Here is a 20,020-nt window from a genome sequence, read left to right on the forward strand (position 1 = left end):
AGCCTTCCAGGCCCAGCTGGGGCTGAAAACAGGGATAAAGCAGCAGACAAAAGAGTGACATTTGTTCACTCTGCCGTTGGAATCTGTTGGGGGGAAACTGCTTCTCTCCTCTTTTCCTCTGCAGCCCGGGGCGGGTGTTACCTGGAGGCTCTTGGCCAGAAAGAGCTGGTTTGCTCCCAACATGTCCCTCACTGCTGGGATCTGGAGCTCTCCTCAGTGTTCCCGGGAGGTGTTGGGTGCTCGGGTACCATCAGTGGTGCTGGGGAGGGGGAAGCAGGGCCGGGTGTGCTCCTAGTGTGGGTGAGGGTGTCAGAGGGACCAAAAGCACAGTGTCCCCGTTTCACAGAGCTGATACCCCATGGTGAGCAGCATCCCTCCAGGAATGTCGTTGTCATGGAATCCCAGGGTGGTTTGTGTCAGAAGGGACCTTAAAGCTCCTCCAGCTCCAACCCCCTCCCCCGGGCAGGGACACCTTCCACTAGAGCAGGTTGCTCCAAGCCCCTGTGTCCAACCTGGCCTTGAACACTGCCAGGGCTGGGGCAGCCACAGCTTCTCTGGACCACGCCTCGTGTCCAGCTAACACTGAACTGTTAGCTCAGTTCTAACTGTGTTCTTGGCCTAGAGCTCAGCTGTAAATGTGACACAGACACGGACACAAAGATGTTTCCATCCCAGAGGAACTCCACAAAGTGCGTTCCCAGCTTCAGGGCCCAGCTCCAAACCTCTGACTGGCTTTTTGGAGTCACTGGAAGTGAAATCTCTGCAGAGACTTGCCCAGAGGTGGGAAGGAGATTGGCTGTGGTTGAACAAGAAGGAGGAAGGAAGGCTGATTACTCAGGATGACAGGAAGAGAGGGAAATCGAGGAGAGGCGTAGGTTGAGTTGGAAGAGGAATGCTGTAAAAACTTCATAGATCACAGAGATTGAGGCTGTGGGTGGGTGAAAGTCATGGGCAAAAAGGCCACTTGGACCTGTTACTTTCAAAGGTGCTGGAAGTATCTTGACCCGTGCCAACCTCACTCCCCTGTACTCTTTATTTTGCTGGATTTTGAGTAAGGAAGGAGAGGAATAATTCTCTTTATTTTGGCAATACCTTCCCAAACATGTCACAGCTGAACACAGAATGATGTGGTTGGTATTAGAGGCGCAGAGCATTCGCCTTCAGTGTGTCAACGCCTTGACTTTGATTCTCTGTCTTTGGAGTGGGGCTGTTGTCACCAAGGGGAGTGTTTCTGATGGCAGCAGAGTGCTGGATTTCATAGATAGGTTCAGCTTCAGCAGCAAATAGGAGTCGGTTTCACTAAATGGCCTGTCTCAGTACTGCTTGCCTGTCTCTAATCGAAAAATAGGCAGGAGACATGGAAAACAGAGAGGAAAGTCTTTTGGAAAACCTTGGGCAGATAAACTTCCTCTTGTCCAAGATCATTTTTGCAGTTTGAAGCAGCCCTTCAGAATGTCCTCAAGGAGGTGCCAGGTGATGATGTTGTAGGGGACAGGGTCTCCTTCCTCAGAATCTGCAGATCTGAGCCTTGCCCACTTCGTGCTGCCTTGTCTCCAGCTACACAAAGACAGATCTGTCACTTGTGGCCAGTTCAGGCTGGACATCACAGCCAGCAGAGCCAGAAATCCTATTTTCCTTTAATATTTCTTTGTACTAAAGAGGAGAGCTTTGAAACCCATCTCCTGCTTGCTGCTGGCTTTGCAAGGCTTGGGCTGCACCACAGCATCACAGCTCTTGTCTGTTTTTACTGTCCAGGTTCTTCCCCTGTCTCACAGGAGAGGAAGAGTCTCTCCTGCCTGTCATGATTTGACTTCTCACACTGGAAGGGGACAGTCACAGCCTTGCAGCTGCCTGGCTTGGCTGTGGGGGTCAGCAGTGCCTGGTGTCTGTGGAATAGCCTTCTATGCACTGGGTGGCTGCCTCTTGGTGTGCTTTGAGACACAAATAAGGTGCCCAGTGAGCTTAGCAGCTCTTGAGCATCTCAGTATCTATCAGCCATTTACTAGTCATCTTAAAAACACATTGACCTCTTTCTTGTGTGCTCCTCACATGGTTGTCTCCAGAAGTCTTCATTTCATCTTTCCTTCCCTCTTCTTCCCCCCAGAGCCTCCTGTTCTCCACCCAGGTTGTTTGTTTCAAACCCCTCCTGAGAGGTTTACAGCTCCAGCAGCTTCTCCTCACCACCCAGCTGCCTGTTGCTGCCCCAAGCTCTGCCCGTGGAGCAGAGGGTGTGAGATCTCCTCGTCTGCCACAGTGTGAGTCGACACAGTTGATCCCAGAGGGATTGAAGCCACTTGACTTTACACTGGAGCAGATGGGGAGCGCTCCCATGCCAACTGGGTGCTGACATCCTGTCCTCAGACAGGAGCTGAGCACCAAAAGACTGAGGTAAAGCTGCCTGGTGAGGAAACAGCCTGCAGAGAGCAGCAGGCTGCTTGTGCCTGGCCACATCAGACATGTCTGCCTGCCTGCCTCGTTGTTACTGCTTTTGCTGCTGTGGGACAGTTCAGGGCCCATGAGACAGCCATGGAACCGTCCCCATAGCAGGCAGCGCCCCACGTCTGGCACTAAGAGGAAGCAAAGACCATCACCTTGACTCTCCCCATCCTCCCTCCCTTCCCCATCTCACTCTTCCTTGAAAGCAGCTGATGTTTTGCTGTTATGATGAAGGAACAGACCAGATAATGGATCACAGGAGATGGGGACATTCTTGTACTCAGTAAAACCAGTTTATATTCAGCCAGAGCACAGGGGATCCCACCACAGCCCTTTCCTACTCATACCCCAGAGCCACAGCATCCGTCCCCAATCTTCTTCTTCCCCCCAGGCATCCATTTTGCTGCTGCAAAACTGAGTTTCCCTGCACTGATTTGTGGTCTTGATCCAGCCCTAATCGAAAGCTGCATGTGTCAGCAGAGCTCAGAGGGATGCCCATGAAGGATTTATTTCCCCCATGTGGGGAGCACGGAAGCTAATGTGTATTGTAGCATCTTTGCCAGGCTTTGGCTTTCCCTGTTGCTCAGCTCCCTGTGGTACTTAAAGCACGAGTGATCTTAAAGCAGTTGCAAACGCCTGGTGTAAATGCAATTTTGGGGTTGACCACATGTGGTGGGATCAGGGTGGGCTCTGAACAGAGCACTGACCTGGTGCTTTTGTTTTAGTCAGCATCTGAATCATCGTAAACAGGCTCATTTGGCAGTTCCTGCAGGCTGGCAGCACACAGCTGCACTCCTGACATGTTTCTCATCCTCGTCCTCCGCTGTAGCTGGTTTAGGCAGCAGTTAGGAAGGTGCCTGGCATTTTTTAAGCCTTTATACTCTAAAACTATGGGAAATGCTCCCAAAGCTGAGTCTAGAGCTGGAACCCTCTGGTTCTCAACTTGCCATGTAGCATCTCATAGAGTCATATAATGGTTGGGGTGGGAAAGGACCTTAAAGCTCATCCAGTTCCAACCCCCTGCCACAGGCAGGGACCCCTTCCACTAGAGCAGGTTGCTCCAAGCCCCTGTGTCCAACCTGGCCTTGAACCCTGCCAGGGATGGGGCAGCCACAGCTTCTCTGGGCACCCTGTGCCAGCGTCTCAGCACCCTCACAGGGAAGAGCTTCTGCCCAAGAGCTCATCTCAGTCTCCCCTCTGGCAGGTTCAAGCCATTCCCCTTGGCCTGTCCCTCCATCCCTTGTCCAAAGCCCCTCTCCAGGTCTCCTGGAGCCCCTTTAGGCACTGGAGCTGCTCTAAGGTGTCCCCTTGAGGAGCCTTCTCTTCTCCAGCTGCCCCAGCCCAGCTCTCTCAGCCTGGCTCCAGAGCAGAGCTGCTCCAGCCCTCGCAGCAGCTCCGGGGCCTCCTCTGGCCTCGCTCCAGCAGCTCCACGTCCCTCTTGTGCTGTTCCCCAGAGCTGGATCAGGGCTGCAGGGGGGGTCTCCCCAGAGCACAGCAGAGGGGCAGGATCCCCTCCCTGAGCTGCTGCTCACACTCTGGGGGTGCACCCAGCACATGGGGGGGTTCTGGGCTCAAGCACACACTGAAGCCGGGTCCTGGGGAGCTTCTCATCAGTCAGCTGAAGCTTCAGCTCTATTGCACAACTATGTTTTCATTGTTTAGAATGAAAGAAAAGCAGTTTGGGTCTCTTAAAAATGAGAATGAGGTGGGTTTTTTTCTCATCTCCTATAGTCTCTGCCAGGTTACTTGTAGTTGCTGAGCAGCAGCTGCTGTGTACCCCACCTTTGGGTGTAGGAGCTCACTTGGGTGCTTGTCTTGAACTGCCTTTGCATGACGTGATGTTTGATAGCAGCTACCTTAAAGCTTTGCAGGGCAACATCTGCCATGGCTCAGGGAAACACTGGCGTCAGCTCCCTTTTTGGTAGCATAAAGGATAGATTAAAGGTGCTTCGTGTTAGGTGGAAGCCACTCATTCTTCATCTGCCCTTTTTTCAGTACCTGGAAGCAATTCTGAGCCCAGTAAATTGTGATCCATGGCTACAGTGCTAATATGCCGAAGATTTCCAAGGCTCAGCAGGGTGACCACATTCTCAACTACAGCCAAGTGCAAGGCCAAGAGTGGAAGCAGCAAAAGTGAGGAGGAAAAGGAAGAGACCCCAGAAAGACCCACCACCAGAAGTGAATCTACAGCCACAATCCAGTTGCTGAATCCACTGGACTACAGAGTGCTGTATAATCCATCTGCTTATGCCCGAAGCAGAGCTGCCTCCCAGCAGCATGCTGCTGCGAGCTGCGGTGACACCTTCACCAGCCCTGGCACCACACAGGTTCAGCACACAGTTGGTTCCACCCCTTCTCAAGCTTGGCCACCCGTCAGAAAGGCCCTGCCAAAGCCCAGGTCCAAACCAGTCCTCAAGCAGAACATCTCAGCGGGTCTCTCTGCAGCACACACCAAGGAGGAAGCAGAAGAGGAGAAATCGGAGCTGCACGACTCCAAGGAGGACCCACGTGTGTTTCAGAAGGGGAGGCCTGAATACAGATCTCTCAGCTATGACAAGTCTGAGCCAGTAGAGACCCTTCCTTTAGAAGAAGGTGACTCCATTTTACGCAGCGTGGCCACCTCCAAGGGCAGCCAGAGCCCGGCAACTATCACAGATCACTTTGTCAAGCTGAGTCGTTTGCCAGTGGAACAACACGCAGCGTTGGTGTCCAACCCCAGGTTTAACCAACTGTGTCAGTGTGCTGTCAAAAGCATGGGATTGTTCAGCACTTCAGATCTCATCCATGTTCTGAAGGCTTGCGTCCGTCTGGTTGTCCCACCAACCCACCCTCTGTTGAATGCATGTGAGGATGAGTTCTGCCGGCGGGTGTGGGACATGAACCTGGACCAGGTACTGCTGGTGGCTGACTGCTGGCGCTGCCTGGAGCGTAGTGTGCCTTCCTACCTCAGCATTTTGTTCAGCTATGCCAACATGCACTGGAAAGACCTCACTTTGCCCCACTTTGTTCAGCTCCTTTATATCATAGGGGAAGGCCGGAGGTCACCTGCAGACTTGATGCAGAAGGTGGAGAGCATGATTCTGAAGCACTTGGATTCCTTCACCTTGGAGGAGGTGGGTGCTATCTGCTTGGGGCTCTTCAAGTCCCTCAGTGGTATCTCTGACCACGTCATGAGAAGAATTGCAGACAGAGTCTCCCTGCAGATGGAAGACATGAGCACTTATGCTTTGGTGAACGTGCTTAAGGTACTGCGCTACACTCGCATGGACCACTTACCCCTCTTGAAGGAACTTGGGAAGGTTATTCCCGCTCGGATTCCTGCAATAAACATCCAGGGCATCATGCACATCACTCTTACCTGTTCATCCCTACACTACTTTGATGAAGGCATTATGGCTGCTGTGGCCATGTTGTTGCCTTCTAAGGTGGCTTACTGCCGAAGCAAAGACGCTGCCAAGTTCTTGTGGTCCTTTGGGTGCCTGGACTATGAACCTCTGAATGAGGAAGAGTTTTACTCCAGCCTGATAGAGCAGATGCATAGAAAACTCCATGAATTTGCAAAGTTTCCAGAGCATCTCCTTACTGGTTTACTTGGCCTGGCATTTGTCAAACGCTTCCCAGAGGAGCTGATAGACTATGCTTTGAGGGATGAGTTTATCCAGAGAACGAGAAGTAGTAAATACGAGCTCCAAAAGGACCTGTTCACCCTTAGTAAGAGTGTTGAAATTGAGTGCCCAAACTATCAAGGCAGCCGCCTTCCAGCTCAGCTTTCCCAAGAGATTACTGAGATGGTTTTGACTTTTGCAGAGCAAGAAATCTACGTCAGGCCTGAAATTGTGGAAGCCACATCTCTTCTCGAGAGCATGTTGGGTGGCCGCGAGTATGTGAAGAACCACATGATCCTGCCTCACACGAGATCCAGTGATCTGGAGGTCCATTTGGCTATGGATGGACATCCCATCCCTTTCAACTTTAAAGATGCTGTTGGAGATAAGAAACTAAGAGACATTGGAGTTAGTTTAACAGATGACTTAATGTCTCAGCTTATAAAAGGGAGATCTGACATCCAGGCTCCCATGGAAGTGGATAACGAAGCCAGGGCTCACAGGCAGGAGCGAGGGGAGCAAGGCTGGACACCAGGCTCAGGGAGGGATCGTGCTGTGCTTTCAGGTGCTTCTCTTGCAGATGCCTGCCTTGAAGCCTCCCCATCTCTTAGGCCAAACAGGCATCCTCGAGGGCTGAAACTGGCCATTCAGGTGTCCAACAGAAACCACTACTGCTACTGCTCCAAACGCCTCTTGGGGCTGCACCGCCTGAAACGGCGGCAGCTGCAGCAGTTGGGGTACGTGGTGGTTGAACTTCCCTTCTGGGAATGGTTTCCCCTGCTCAAACGCACGCGGCTGGAGAAACTGAGCTACCTCCATTACAAAGTGTTCGACCCAGCACTGCTGGGCAGGGCTGCTTAGGCTGCTGGGGTGCCTGGCACAGCCTCCCCAGTGCATCTTGCTCTCAGTTACTGGTTTGAATGGTCTCGGGGTGTTGGTTAAGCGTTTGGCAGGTGCTCTGTGTGCTCAGCTCTTGCTGTGTTAGGCAGTTCTGCTCTGCTGAGGCTCTCCCTTTGTACATAGATCCTCAAAATGCTTCTGGCACAAATAAAAACTACTGGCCTGTGCATTTTTCTCTGTGATTACTCTTTGTTCCCCGCCCTGAATGAAAGTGGATGGATTTGGTGACTCTCCGACAGCAGAACAGTGATGTTTGGAAGAGAATTGGGGTGATGTTTAGTCATGAAGGTGGCCTGGGTGCCAGGAACGGTATTTCCGTGCTCTTTCCATCACCATCAAGCTGGGGTCGTGGGCTCGCAGTCTAAGCTTCTCCTTGTGTGTAGAAGCTGGGCAGTGGGATGGAAGCTGGGGATGAAGGATGGGGTGCTGGCACCCCGAGGCATTCATTTCATGCTCAGCTGAAGCTCTCAGCAGCATTTGGCAGAGAGGATTTGCATCTGGTTGACCCCATTGATAACATCTGCTGCTGAATGGGGCTGACAGACCCACCTCAAGGTGATTCCCCTGCTGGGTGACAACAAGCCCTGTGCAGACTCCAGCAGTGTGGAGCATCTGCTCTGGAGGCTGCTGGTTTCACCTTCCTTCACGTGGCTCACTGTGGTGGTCTTGCCCCGGTGGCTGAGTTCTGCACACTGTCCTGAGGATTGAGTTGCTGCTTCTTGAGCTTTCAGGTGATGGTTCTCTCTGAGAGGAGGGATGTTTCCTGTGCACGTTCCTTGTTGCAACAGCTCCCTGGTCATACGTAGGACACCAGGAAGGCGCTTAGTGACTAGCTCCAGAAAGCCTGGTTTTAAATTACTTGTCCAAGACCACAGAGGACCCTGGCACAGGGCGCCCAGAGAAGCTCAGTGTTCAAGGCCAGGTTGGACACAGGGGCTTGGAGCAACCTGCTCTAGTGGCAGGAGGCTGGAGCTGGAGGAGCTTTAAGGTCCCTTCAGCACAAACCAGGCTGTGGTTCCGTGATCACACTGCCTCAGTTGAAAGGTCTGTGTTCACCGTAGTGGAGACACACACTCAAGGGAGATGGACACTTGTATGACATCCTGAGACACTTCATAGTCCGAGTCCTTCATGATCCTTGAGTTTGTTTTGATGAGTAATGACTTTAGGAGTGGGGTCCTGGGCTCACTGTCCCCGTCTGATCCTGGCTGCTCCTCTGACCTGTTCCTCTCATCTCCCTTTGCCTGTCCCTGCTGATTCTTGATCCTCAGCCAGCCCATTTACTATCCTATCACAGTGCATCCAGCCAGTTCCCACTTTCCTTCTTTACACGGAATCTTAGTCCTAATCCCATTCCAGTTTCTCATTTAATCTGCCCCTTCATCCCCACTGTCTGTCTTTTGAGTTATGTTTTCATGGGAAGAGTAAAACAAAGCACAGCCATGGGGAAAAGTAACTCAGTGACCAACTTGTGCTGTGAAGCAAGGGTGTAGAAAGGATGGAGACTTGGATGTGCAGAATGATGTATTTTCTTCCTGAGATGTTGAAGCTGGAGAATTAGCTTGAGTTAAGTGTGTCTGGGTCACAAACAGGAGAAAATCCTATAAAAGATACCTATATACACATACATAGCTCTTCATGCTGCAGAACAAGGAGCAAGTGAATTGAAAGACAGCAAGTTTAGTGAGAGGATAATTGCTAATTGCCACAAAACATGGTAGAAAAGGATGAAGATTTAGGATGAGACCTCAGTAACAGCCTTAGGCTTGGAAGAGGAGGTGGGTCTGTCCTGAGGAGTGGTTTGCCCCCATCTGTGATTTGCCCAGCCTGAGGCAGCACTGTGGAAGAGGAGGTTGCATGACCACAAGGTCCACAAGAGAATCTGGCATCTGGTATAGGCAGGATCTCAATAGACAGAGGCTTGTGAGAAGTGAGTTCTTAAAGCAAGAAGTTTGCTTTAAGATGGATGTAAAGGTAGAGGGAAGCTCTCACCACCAAGACTTGCTGAAGGTGAATGCACTGTGCTGGTCGGATTGGAATGGAGAAGTCTTCAGGTGAGGAAGGAGATGGGTGGAGAAGCTAGAACAGAAGGCAAATCCTGACTCATTCCAAGAAAGGGAACAAGGAGTTGTTTTGCCATTTTTCATAATACCAGTGCTGAGGGCCAAGTTCATTTACCAGGCAAGAGGTTTAGAATGAACCAGAAAGAGGAGTTCTGTTGCACAGCCTGGAGTTAAACCAGCAATCTTACTCACACAGGATGTGGGTGCCAGAAGTCAGACCAGTTAAAAGCCTGTTTGAACAATTCCTCACTGGCAGCACTGCACTGGAAGCCTCTGAGGCTCAGAAAGCCAAGAAAGTGCTATCAGAGGAACATTGGTTTGTGCTTGTGCTGTTCCTCTGTTCCCTGTTGAGGGGCAGGAATTGCTTTTGGTGGCTTTCAGACAAAATATTGGAGTAGAAGGGGTGCTGTCTGGCTTGCTGCAGCTCTCCTTAGGTTCAAACCTACTTCGGTGGAGCATTGGCATTGTAACCTTCAAACTGTGTTCTCTGCAGGCTTGGCTGCCTGTGGGATTTGGACCTCAGATCCCACATTGCTCATTTCAGACCCAGGCTGCAGCCCTGTGCTTTGCAGGCAGGCAAACGAAGCTCCTTAATGCTGTATTTCAGTGGCTGGACCAACGTGCCCCCAAAAGGCCAATTTCATTTTGGCTAAACTAACAGCTTCAGCCGAAAAATCACTAAAGGGCTGCTTGTGCTTGAAGGAAGCAGCGGGTTCCTGATTTGCAAGGTTGCCCAAGGCAATGAGATACTAAAACTAAGGTTACTGTAAGGTTAAAACTCTCACAGATAATTTCATTCTTAGAAGGGATGTGATATAACTGATTCGAGTCACATTCTTTTCAATGGAGGAGAAGGTACATTCACTTGAGTTTCTTTAATGAACATTGTTAGAAGAATCAGCTGGGTGTGTGTTCAGAACACAGATCATCTCCCTCAGAGCTATTAGATGCTCCCTTGGAGCTATTAAATACCAATTACTAATATTTGGGTTTAATCTTAGCTTATCTCTGAGGGTGCCAGAGCCCTCAAGAAGCATTTCTCTTTGCAGTAGTGTGTTAGTGCTGACTGGGGTTACCCTCATCCCAAGAGGCCCCATCCCAGCTTGTTGTGCTGGGTGTTGTCCAAAAGCACACAGGCAGGTCCTGCCTGACTGAAGGCAGCAGGTAGATGTGGCACACGGGGGGAACCAGGCACAGGGATGAATGGGGAGTTCAAGGCCACACAGTGGGAATGGACACCAGTGCTGAATGCCCTGGTTGGATCATAGCCCATGTCCTCCACGTCCAACTGAGGCTGCCAAGAGCTCACACTGATTCTTTTGACAGCCTCATGTGATAGAATCACAGAATCCCAGAGTGGTTTGTGTTGGCATGGCCCCTAAAGCTCCTCCAGTTCCAACCCCTGCCACGGGCAGGGACACCTTCCACTAGAGCAGGTTGCTCCAAGCCCCTGTGTCCAACCTGCCCTTGAACACTGCCAGGGATGGGGCAGCCACACACTGATGCTTCACTCTATCTACAAAACCTCCTGCCTCTTCGATAAGCTCTCAAATCCCATTGCTGGTCCATGCACAGGTAAGATGGTTTAGGTTAAAATAGCCATTTGATGTTTCTCCAGGGGTTCACTAACTGACACATCTTTTCCTCTCCATCCCATCTCTCTACCACAGTCATTGGGGTTTATATTGGCTTCACCTCCTGGACTCAGATCTGAGCTGCATTCTAAGACCTACCAAGCTTGTCATTCATACAGGCTCCAAAACAAGATCCTTTCACTAATGTTCACTGATGTTCACTTGCTTTTTCTTTCTTTTCTTTTTGCAGGCTGAATCTGATGCTCACAAACTGAGCTCGCTCCAGCTGCCAAGATGGTAATAAACGTCTGTCTCCCACAGTTCAAGCCAAGAATTCACTGCAACAAGGTAAACTAGCGATGTGAGGGGGTTTAGGGAGCTGGAGGGATGGAGAGATCAGGTGGCAGTGGTGTGCTGGGCTGGTTGGGGCTCAGGGGACCTGTTTGCTGCTCATCTGTGATAATCAGTGTTTCTGGCAGACTGATTTTTGGCTGCCCGTGCCAGACTTTCCTGAGAAAACAAAGCAACTCTCAGCAAACTCCCATCGTTGCTGTGTGGTCTGTCTGGCTCAGGGAGGGTTTTAACATGGGAGGCTGTGGATGTCCACTGCCAGCAGAAGCACTGAGGGCAGCTGCAGGTAAAGTGCAGGTGGTTTAGTCTGAAGAGCTGAGAGCATCTTTGTCAGTTAAAATTGTTTTCCAGTGATGTGGGAGGGTTGTGATTTGGGGGGGTTTGCTCAGAGCTTTCTCTTCCAAGCTCTCCAGTCTCCTGTCATTCTCAGCAAGGTTGCTCCAAGCCCCTGTGTCCAACCTGGCCTTGAGCACTGCCAGGGATGGGGCAGCCACAGCTTCTCTGGGCACCCTGTGCCAGCGCCTCAGCACCCTCACAGGGAAGAGCTTCTGCCCAAGAGCTCATCTCAGTCTCTCCTCTGGCAGGTTCAAGCCATTCCCCTTGTCCTGTCCCTCCATCCCTTGTCCAAAGCCCCTCTCCAGCTTCCTTGTAGGTTCCCTTTAGGTGTTGGAAGATTGCTCTGGGGTCTCTAAGGATAGGTAGGGTTGATGCTAAAGCTGGAGAAGGTAGTTGGCTAGCTGACCTCCAGAGGTTTCTCTGGTTGGACAGAGCTTGGAGCAACCTGCTCTAGTGGAAGGTGTCCCTGCCCGTGGCAGGGGTTGGAGCTGGATGAGCTTTAAGGTCCTTTCCAACACAAACCAGGCTGGGATTCTGTGATTTTAGGAGCCCTGCCACTTGTTTTCTCAAGAGGTCTCTTTCCACATGGCAGGATAAGCTGACGTAATGTTTCAGCACTGTTGAAGGACAGGAGACCCATCTCACCAAACACACACTCTGCTCCCAGCCACACTCTCCCACTTGAACTTGTAGTTCACTGGTCCATCCAAAACCACAAACCATCCATAGTTTTGCTCTCTTTTAGCTGTTAAATCAGCTCTCACATGGCTGGTCAGGTAACAGGGACACAGGGAAGAATGGATAGGACCATATGTTGGAGGGTGGGAGTGGATCTGCTTGGCCTCAGCAGCAGGGATCCCTCACCTGCATTGTCTCAGCTGCACATGAAACCACAGCCGTGGTTCCCAGTTGATGTCATCCTGAGTCTCTCCATCAGTGCTTCTGAAATGAGTTTTAGTTTCTGGCTCCAAATTAAATGCAGTTTTCTCCCAAAACACAGATTTCTGCTGATGGTTACGAAGTGGAGAATCTGATCTCTGAAGACCTGGCCAGAAGAAACCGTGGCTTCCGCAGCGAGTACTTCATCAAACCTCCAGTCCACGTCACCATCTCTTTTCCCTTCAACATTGAGATCTGCAGGATTAACATTGACATCTCATCTGGGGGATACCAAACCTTCTCTGGGCTCGAAGTTTACACCTCTACCTCATGCAATAAGACCTCTTGGCAGAGCCCTGAGGGTCAGTTCTCAGGTCTGGCCAGTCAGCCCGTGTCAGACAAAGACACTTTCACACTGGTGGGCAAAGCTGTCTTAAAGAATCAAAGCAAAGTGACATTTGGCCATAGAGGCTTCAAGCCGAGGCCTCCCTTCCATCAGATGGAAAATGTCTTGTCCTACCCAGGCTCTGCATCTCAAGACCTCTGGAACAAAGGGCCCTCCTCACTGAGCAACGTGTCGCACTTAAAGATCTGCATCACCCATGTTGCTGGAGGCGGCCTGCCTTGCATTAAGAGGCTGGAGGTGTGGGGACAGCCTGCCAAATCCTGCCCGCAGGAGGTGATCGAGGGTGTCTTTCAGGTGGCCTCTCAGTTCTTCACCCAGGACGTTGGTAACCTCAAGCCAGAGCTCTGGACACCGATGGAGAGTGACTGCGTGCCCTTCAGTGCCAACGACAGCGAGCAGCAGACCCTCCGCAAGCTGGTGGACGTCGTGCAAGACATCCCTGAGGAATTCCTGGACCCCATCACTCTGGAGATCATGACCTTCCCCATGCTCCTGCCGTCGGGGAAGGTGATTGACCAGACGACGCTGGAGAAATGCAACCGGAGCGAAGCGTCCTGGGGCAGGGTCCCCAGTGATCCTTTCACTGGGGTGGCCTTCAGCCAGCACTCACAGCCCCTACCTCACCCTACCCTCAAGGCCAGGATAGACCATTTCCTCTTACAGCACAGCATTCCTGGCACCAACCTGCTGGGGAGGGCTCATACCTCGGAAATGCTCGTCCCTTCTTCCATAACAATGTCTTCTCTGAAGAGGAAAATGGACTGCATGGATCAGAGCTCTGTGCAGCCACCTTATTTTTCCTCTACAAACTTACTTGTCACGTCTACCTCAGAGAACAGTGCTAAAAAAATGAAACCCGACAGTGACTCACACTTGATCCACATGGACTGTTCCACAGGTACCGGGGCTCCCCAAGTCGCTTGTATTCCTTGAGAGCCTGGGGCCAGGTTTGCCAGTCAGGAAGCTCCACTAGAGATTCCCATCCCACTTCTACAAAGCTTTAAGGCCGTTGTATTTTACTGCTGATTGATAGATGTCATGGGAGGCAGGCCATCATCTCATTCACTCTCCTCAGCACAACCTGCCATGCTGGATGCTGTTTGCTCCCATTCTCTTTCACTTTCATCTCTAGGCTCATCGTTCTCATTGTGTTACCTGTGCAGCCTCTTTCACAGCCCTCTTGTTTGCTCAGGTCACTATGTTCCCCTTTTAGTTTGGATTTCCTTTCTTCTCCTTGCCTTCAAGCCACTGTCCACGTGGAGATGATGTTTTTCTCGCAGTGTGCTGTTGTAAAGTCTCTTTATCATGGGTGATTTATTATCTTATCCATCAGTGTGTTCTTGCATCAGCAAGAAGGCATCCACAGCAGGAAAAGAAGTGCCTCTTGGTGCATGAGAAGTCCTGCCTGGTGTGGATCTTCTCCTGAGGAGTGAGGTGGGGAGGAAAGCAGGACTGAGGCACTAATCCTGCTCATGGATTTCCCTGGCCAGGCACTACCAGCCTGGGCTGTTGGTGCAGCTGATTCCCTGCACGCTCAGTATCCCTGCACAAATTGTGTCCCCAGGGACATGCTGGCTCCTTCCCTCCTCGTGGGGCTGCTCTTGCTGTGGGAGAGGCTGAGCTTGGGGAGAATGTGGCTGTGCTGGCCTACCGTGTCCTTAGTGCAGCAGTGCAGGGGCTTGGAACAAACAGCAGCAAGGGAATTGCTCCTTCAGAGCAGCGAGGAGCAGCAGAGCCTGGGAGAGGCTTGCACAGGCTTTGCAGTTAGTTAAAGCAGAAAACCATTAGAGGCATCAGACCAGGGTTGTGACTTGTGTCCCCAGGGGAAAGAAATGGGTCCTGGTTTCCTTTTGTCCTTGTTTTTCTCAGTAGTACAGTAACAACAGCACTGGGCATAAGATCCAAAAGGCAGAAAACCAGTCCAGACCTGCAGCCCTCCTATGAATTCCCTGGGAAGCTGAGTGTTTCCACCCTCCTGGCTCCCCAGCCACGCCACAGCTTCAGACCAGACAGGCAAGGCAGTGTTGTGGCAGCACAGGCAGACCTGTGGATCCACGGAGCACTGGGAGTGTAGGGTGCTCCTTGTAGGTCCAGCAGCATTCAGGTGCAGGACTGGTGAGGAGGAGCCAGTCTTCAGAAAGCCAAAGGGATCTGTGGGGTAAATACCAAGGAGATTCCCAGCTCTCTCCCCAGAATCTCTTTGCTCTTTGTGGTTTATTCTCTTAATGAGCAGAACCTTCATCCCACGGTGAAGAGTGTGGCTTCCAGGCAGTTGCTTCTCTTACTCCACACTAGATCTTTCCCCCCAGATCCACACCTATTTTGCCATGTTTGCTTTCTCCCTTGTTGGCACAGGGATTCCTGAAACATCTTGGAGTTGCTGTCAGTGGAACTGTTACATCCATATAACTACAGCAATGCTTAAATCTTCTCTCTGGTATCTTGAACTGAGTTACTGCTTTGGTTCCTCTGGAGGAGGAACGTAAACTTAAATGGGAGTCAAGGTAGGAAAGAGATGTCTTTACCAATCTTGTATTTAGATGAGCTTGAAGGGAGCAAGTGTCTGTGGGGATGTCTGTCATGTAGGGGCTGTCTCTCAATGCAGGTAAGTCGAGTTTTCTTGTGTTCTCTAATCTGGAGGTCTGTAAGATGTCAAAAGGTGGCCCACAGCTTCTGAGTGCTGTTAAGTCCTGCTGGAACCTGTCCCTCCTTTCACCTTTCTCCCCTAAATGTTTATAGGAGAAAGCTCAGTTTGACCTTAGACAAAGTCTTTAAAGACCTGGTTGAAAATAACTGATGTTTATGGTACCAGAATGAATGGGAAGAAGCCAGACTGCCCATTTCTGCTCTGATCTCTCACTCTAGAGCTCGTTCCATGTTTTAGGAGGAATCATCAGTTACTCTTCGTGCAGAGATGTGTGACAGCTCCCGTTGGGGATGTGTCCCAGCCCCATAGGAGCAGGGAATACCCTGTGGGGTCCTGGAGCTCCCAGGGGAGCCGTGCTCCAGGGTTTCATCAGCCCTGATTGCTGTTGCAAATGTGCAGCACTAATTCCAAGGCCTTCCTTGGGGAGATGATTTAACAGGATTAGTGATGCAGACAACATCCTCTTAATGCACAGCCTGAATGAACGCCTTCGGTGTGGCACAGGACAAACGCTGCAGGGAAGGGTCTGACCCTGCACCTTTGGCTTCATCCCTTAGCTCAGAACTGAGGCAGAATAAAATCAGTGCCCCCAGATAGTGATAGTGGCTTCAATGTTCCCAGTTAGCTGCAGGAAGCAAGGCTGGGAGTGCTGGGCTCCCAGCTCAGTGCAGCTGCTTGGGGGTTCAGTGAGAATTTCTGGATTATTTGGTGTTTTGCCCATATTCAGACCTGCAGATCTATGCTGGCACCTGAATGTTTGTTGGCACGTGGGCATGACATGGGTGTCTGAAAGTCATCTGTAGGACTTTTCATCTTTAGGACTCAAAGGAGAGGCACTACATCCCCATCCTGGCACGTCAGCAGGGAGAAGAGAACTCTCAAGAAACCAAGTGGCAGGTCTCCTAAATAACAGAATCCCAGCCTGGTTTGTGTTGGAAGGGACCTTAAAGCTCCTCCAGTCCCAACCCCCTGCCCCGGGCAGGGACACCTTCCACTAGAGCAGGTTGCTCCAAGCCCCTGTGTCCAACCTGCCCTTGAACACTGCCAGGGATGGGGCAGCCACAGCTCCTCTGGGCACCCTGTGCCAGCGCCTCAGCACCCTCACAGGGAAGAGCTTCTGCCCAAGAGCTCATCTCAATCTCCCCTCTGGCAGGTTAAAGCCATTCCCCTTGTCCTGTCCCTCCATCCCTTGTCCAAAGCCCCTCTCCAGGTCTCCTGGAGCCCCTTTAGGCCCTGGAGCTGCTCTAAGGTGTCCCCTTGAGGAGCCTTCTCTTCTCCAGCTGCCCCAGCCCAGCTCTCAGCCTGGTTCCAGGGGAGTGCTGTCCCAGAGGTTCAGCGGCAAAGCGGTGTTCCTGTTGCTCATCCTTTTCCCCATCCTCTTCTTGAGCTTGTGCTTCTCTTTGCAGATCTGGTCTCTCACGAACAAAAGCTGTCAGAGAGTTTGGACACTGCCTTGAGCTCGGCACTCAGCTCCATGCCCTCGTTCACAGCCAAGCTGATGAAGAGCCAGCAGCAGGCACAGAGCGAGGGGGGCTGCAGCAGTTCCTGGGGCGTGGGCACCATCCTTGGTAAGCAGCAAGTGCCTCTGGTTCACCTTGGGGAGCCAGAGAGGAGAGCTGGGGCTGGGTTAAAGGCCTTAAGGCTGCTGCTCAGCATCTTTCTATGCTTCTTCACACTCCAAAATAGAATCACAGACTGGTTTGGGTTGGAAAGGCCTTAAGATCATCCAGTTCCAACCCCCTGCCATGGGTGGGGATGCCTCACACTAAACACCAAGGCTTTGTCCAACCTGGCCTTGAACACTACCAGGGATGGAGCATTTACTATGTAAATACCCAATCTTAAAACATTATACTGCCTCCCAGCAAGCTTTACTTAACAATCCCAAGGCTCCTGCTTTTTTATCTCGGCACATTTAATGGTTTATTCTCCCACTGAGGCAGGTTAGACCTTGTTGGCCCCAGAAAGTAAGGTGTGGTGTCCATGTCCTCAGTCAGGGCAGGCTTCAGCATGACTCCTGTGATTTGCTCACTGTCACTTGTCTGTGCTGCCCGAGGACAGTCCTGGATGCCTTGTGCTGAGACGTGGTGCTAAGCCTAGCCTGCCCCAGGTTGGTTCAGACTGAGAGCCTGCCCCATGTCAAGGTTTGGCTGTTCCCAGAGCTCTGTGATTTGGGCTGAGTGGCTTAAATCATAGAATCATAGAATGGTTTGGGTTGGAAGAGACCTTCAAAGATCATCTAGTCCAACCCCACTGTCATCTGTTACCTGCACAGAGCAAGCTGAGGAGTTGCCATGTGGATTGGGAAGGAGCCTGGTATGGAGATGCAGCTGGAGAGGTGTAATTCTAGCACATACCATGCAGCGTGCTGACCCTTAACAGGAGCAGGTAGTGGTAGCAACGTCATGGGTCAACCAGCCAAGTGTGTGCCCAGAATCCCACTGAGTTGACTATTTTGACCAGGCTGTTGAGTCCTCACAGTTTCCATCCCACATGCTAATCCAGCTGTGTATGCATTCCCAAAACGATTCCACTGGGGCACAGGGAAGCTTTGAACCTCCCTGTATCCCTCCACAAGCTGATGCCCTAACCGAACCTAGCTCCTCTTCTCTCCCTGAGTGAGGATCTACCAGAGAAGAGAGTTCAGAGGGACCACATGCCCCTGAGAAAGGGCTGGTGCTGTCTCTCTCTCAACAGCTTTTGCTGTTTCACAGTGACACGAAGCTATTAAGCTTTTTTCCCTGTCCCCTTTAAAATTGCTGCTGTTTAAGAGTTGACTGAGTAGCCCTTGATAGATGGTGTGTGCCAGGAATGCAAAGCAATCCCTAAAGCATTTCACTCGGGAATAGGTGATCTTAATCCGAGCGTTGGAAAGCGGAAGACGCCGATTTAGCCTCGGGAGAAGTGAAAAGCCCTTTACAGTCATCTGTCCTCAATTAAGAGCCTCATGTTGCAAGTGCTGCTGTGATTCAGCCCCTTCTGAGCACAACCTGCCCCAGAAGTAGACTGTTCCCTTTCCTTATGGTAGTGATAAAACAGGCCACGGACCTGAGCCATGAGCTGTACTGCAGAACGTGGGGTCCGTGGCTCCTGGGCAGGATTAGGCACCTAAGGGGTGGCACAGCATGGACTTGATCCTGTTTAGCAATGACCTGGATGAAGGGATAGAATGTACCCTCAGCAAGTTTGCTGATGATACAAAGCTGGGGCAATGTCTGCTACACCTTAAGTGCTTCCTTTCAGTGGGACCTCAGTAGGCTGGAGAATTGGGCAGAGAGAAACATAATGAGGTTTGACAAGGGCAAGTGTAGGGTCCTGCTCCAGGGGAGGAAGAACCCCAAGTACCAGCACAGGTTGGGGGCAGCTCAGCTGAGAAGGACCTGGGAGTACTGGTGGATGACATGTAGACCATGAGCTGCAGTGTGCCTTCAAGCCAGGAGGGACAGGAGTATCCTGGGGTGCTTCAGGAGGAGTGTGGCAGCAGGTCAAGGGAGGTGATCCTCTACTCGACCCTGGTGAGGCCACATCTGGAGAGCTGTGTCCAGCGCTGGGCTCCTCAGTACAAGACAAAGAGCTACTAGAGAGGGCCCCGTGGAGGCCACAGGGATGATCAGGGGTCTGGAGCATGACTCTTATGAGGAGAGACTGCAGGAGCTGGGGGTGTTTAGCCTGGAGAAGAGCAGCCTGAGAGGGGATCTCATCAATGCAGATCAGTGTCTCATAGGTTGGGTGCCAGGAGGATGGTGCCTGACTCTGTGTCAGCAACAGGATGAGGAGCAATGGCCATAAACTAAAACACAAGCAGTTTCACCTCAACAGGAGGAAGAACTTCTTTCCATTGAGGGTGTCAGAGCACTGGAACGGGTTCTGGGGTCTCCCTCTCTGGAGACATTCAAACCCACCAGGACAATCCCTTTGTCACCTGCTCTGTGTGGCACTGCCTTGGCAGGGGGTTGGACTGGATGGTCTCCAGAGCTCCCTTCCAACCCTAATGATGCTGTGACTTGTCACCCCCCTGACTGACCCACTTCTCCCCTCCCCTTTGCAGAGCATGGCAGGAGCAGCCAGACCCAAGGATGCTCTTCCTGTGGCAAAACCTTCTCCTCCTATTTCAAAACGGAGCCCGTTTACCAGCTTCCCTGTGGCCACCTCATGTGTCGCCCGTGCTTGGCCGAGAAGCAGAAGTCTCCATCCTCAATACTCTGTGGGAGCTGTAAGAGGTCGGCTGCCACACACGACGTCAGGAGGGTTCACTTCTGACCCCTCGGCTGCTGGAGCCTTCCAGGAGGATGAGAACAAGGAGCTGCTGCTGCTCCCTGTTGTCCGTGTTGATCCATATAGGACGATGAAGGCCTTTGGGAGAGCTCACCAAGAGGAGCACCCATAGTGGTGGAGAGGACTTGGTCTTCCTGTGCTTACAGAGTAGTGGGGGGGGGGGGGGGAGGGACGCGCGCGCGCCGGAGCAAAGCGATCCGAGGATAATAAAAGCCATAGCTTCTTTAACAAGGAATATGTATTTATACAGAACTGATTTCCAGCTGTCACCCTCTTACCGCCATCCCAGTGGCTCAGTGGTTTAGCATAGGTGCCTTTTGGACTGTGAGTTTAGCTTCCCTGTGAGTTGAAACCATCCACATATCTGATGAGGAGCCATTCGGTCGTGGACCAGGTGAAGTCCTCGTGATGGACCACATGCATCTACCTGACTTCTCCCCTTCCCCGCCTCACTCCCCTCCTCCCTGGGGTGCTGCAGGAGCACATCAACCATCCTGGAGTCCAGCAAGTCACAAAGAGAGGCCAGGGGCAACGTGTGAGTAAGTGGC

At 51.7% G+C, this 20,020-nt stretch overlaps 2 protein-coding genes across 4 annotated transcripts; both read left to right on the forward strand.

Annotated features, from left to right (window-relative positions):
* The first annotated feature begins 4,469 nt into the window (after positions 1-4,469).
* On the forward strand, positions 4,470-6,902 carry FASTKD5 (FAST kinase domains 5). Its single transcript, XM_010018521.1, has one exon. It carries the CDS (start codon positions 4,470-4,472, stop codon positions 6,900-6,902), a length of 2,433 nt encoding a protein of 810 aa, XP_010016823.1.
* A 3,884-nt stretch (positions 6,903-10,786) lies between these two features.
* On the forward strand, positions 10,787-19,457 carry UBOX5 (U-box domain containing 5). 3 transcript variants are annotated; one of them, XM_010018495.1, is made up of 6 exons: positions 10,787-10,926; positions 12,266-13,448; positions 16,604-16,776; positions 17,865-17,878; positions 18,781-18,788; positions 19,273-19,457. In XM_010018495.1, exons 1-6 carry the CDS (start codon positions 10,873-10,875, stop codon positions 19,455-19,457), a joined length of 1,617 nt encoding a protein of 538 aa, XP_010016797.1. In that variant the 5' UTR covers positions 10,787-10,872. The 3 variants fall into 3 exon arrangements, with proteins under 3 accessions (XP_010016797.1, XP_010016803.1, XP_010016811.1); XM_010018501.1 differs by lacking the exons at positions 17,865-17,878; positions 18,781-18,788 and having other exon boundaries at positions 16,604-16,765; positions 19,246-19,457; XM_010018509.1 differs by lacking the exons at positions 16,604-16,776; positions 17,865-17,878; positions 18,781-18,788 and having other exon boundaries at positions 19,246-19,457.
* Positions 19,458-20,020: the final 563 nt, after the last annotated feature.

Source organism: Nestor notabilis, unplaced genomic scaffold (assembly GCF_000696875.1).
Source record: "Nestor notabilis isolate BGI_N333 unplaced genomic scaffold, ASM69687v1 scaffold1820, whole genome shotgun sequence".
In the NCBI taxonomy this organism is placed as follows: Eukaryota; Metazoa; Chordata; class Aves; order Psittaciformes; family Psittacidae; genus Nestor; species Nestor notabilis.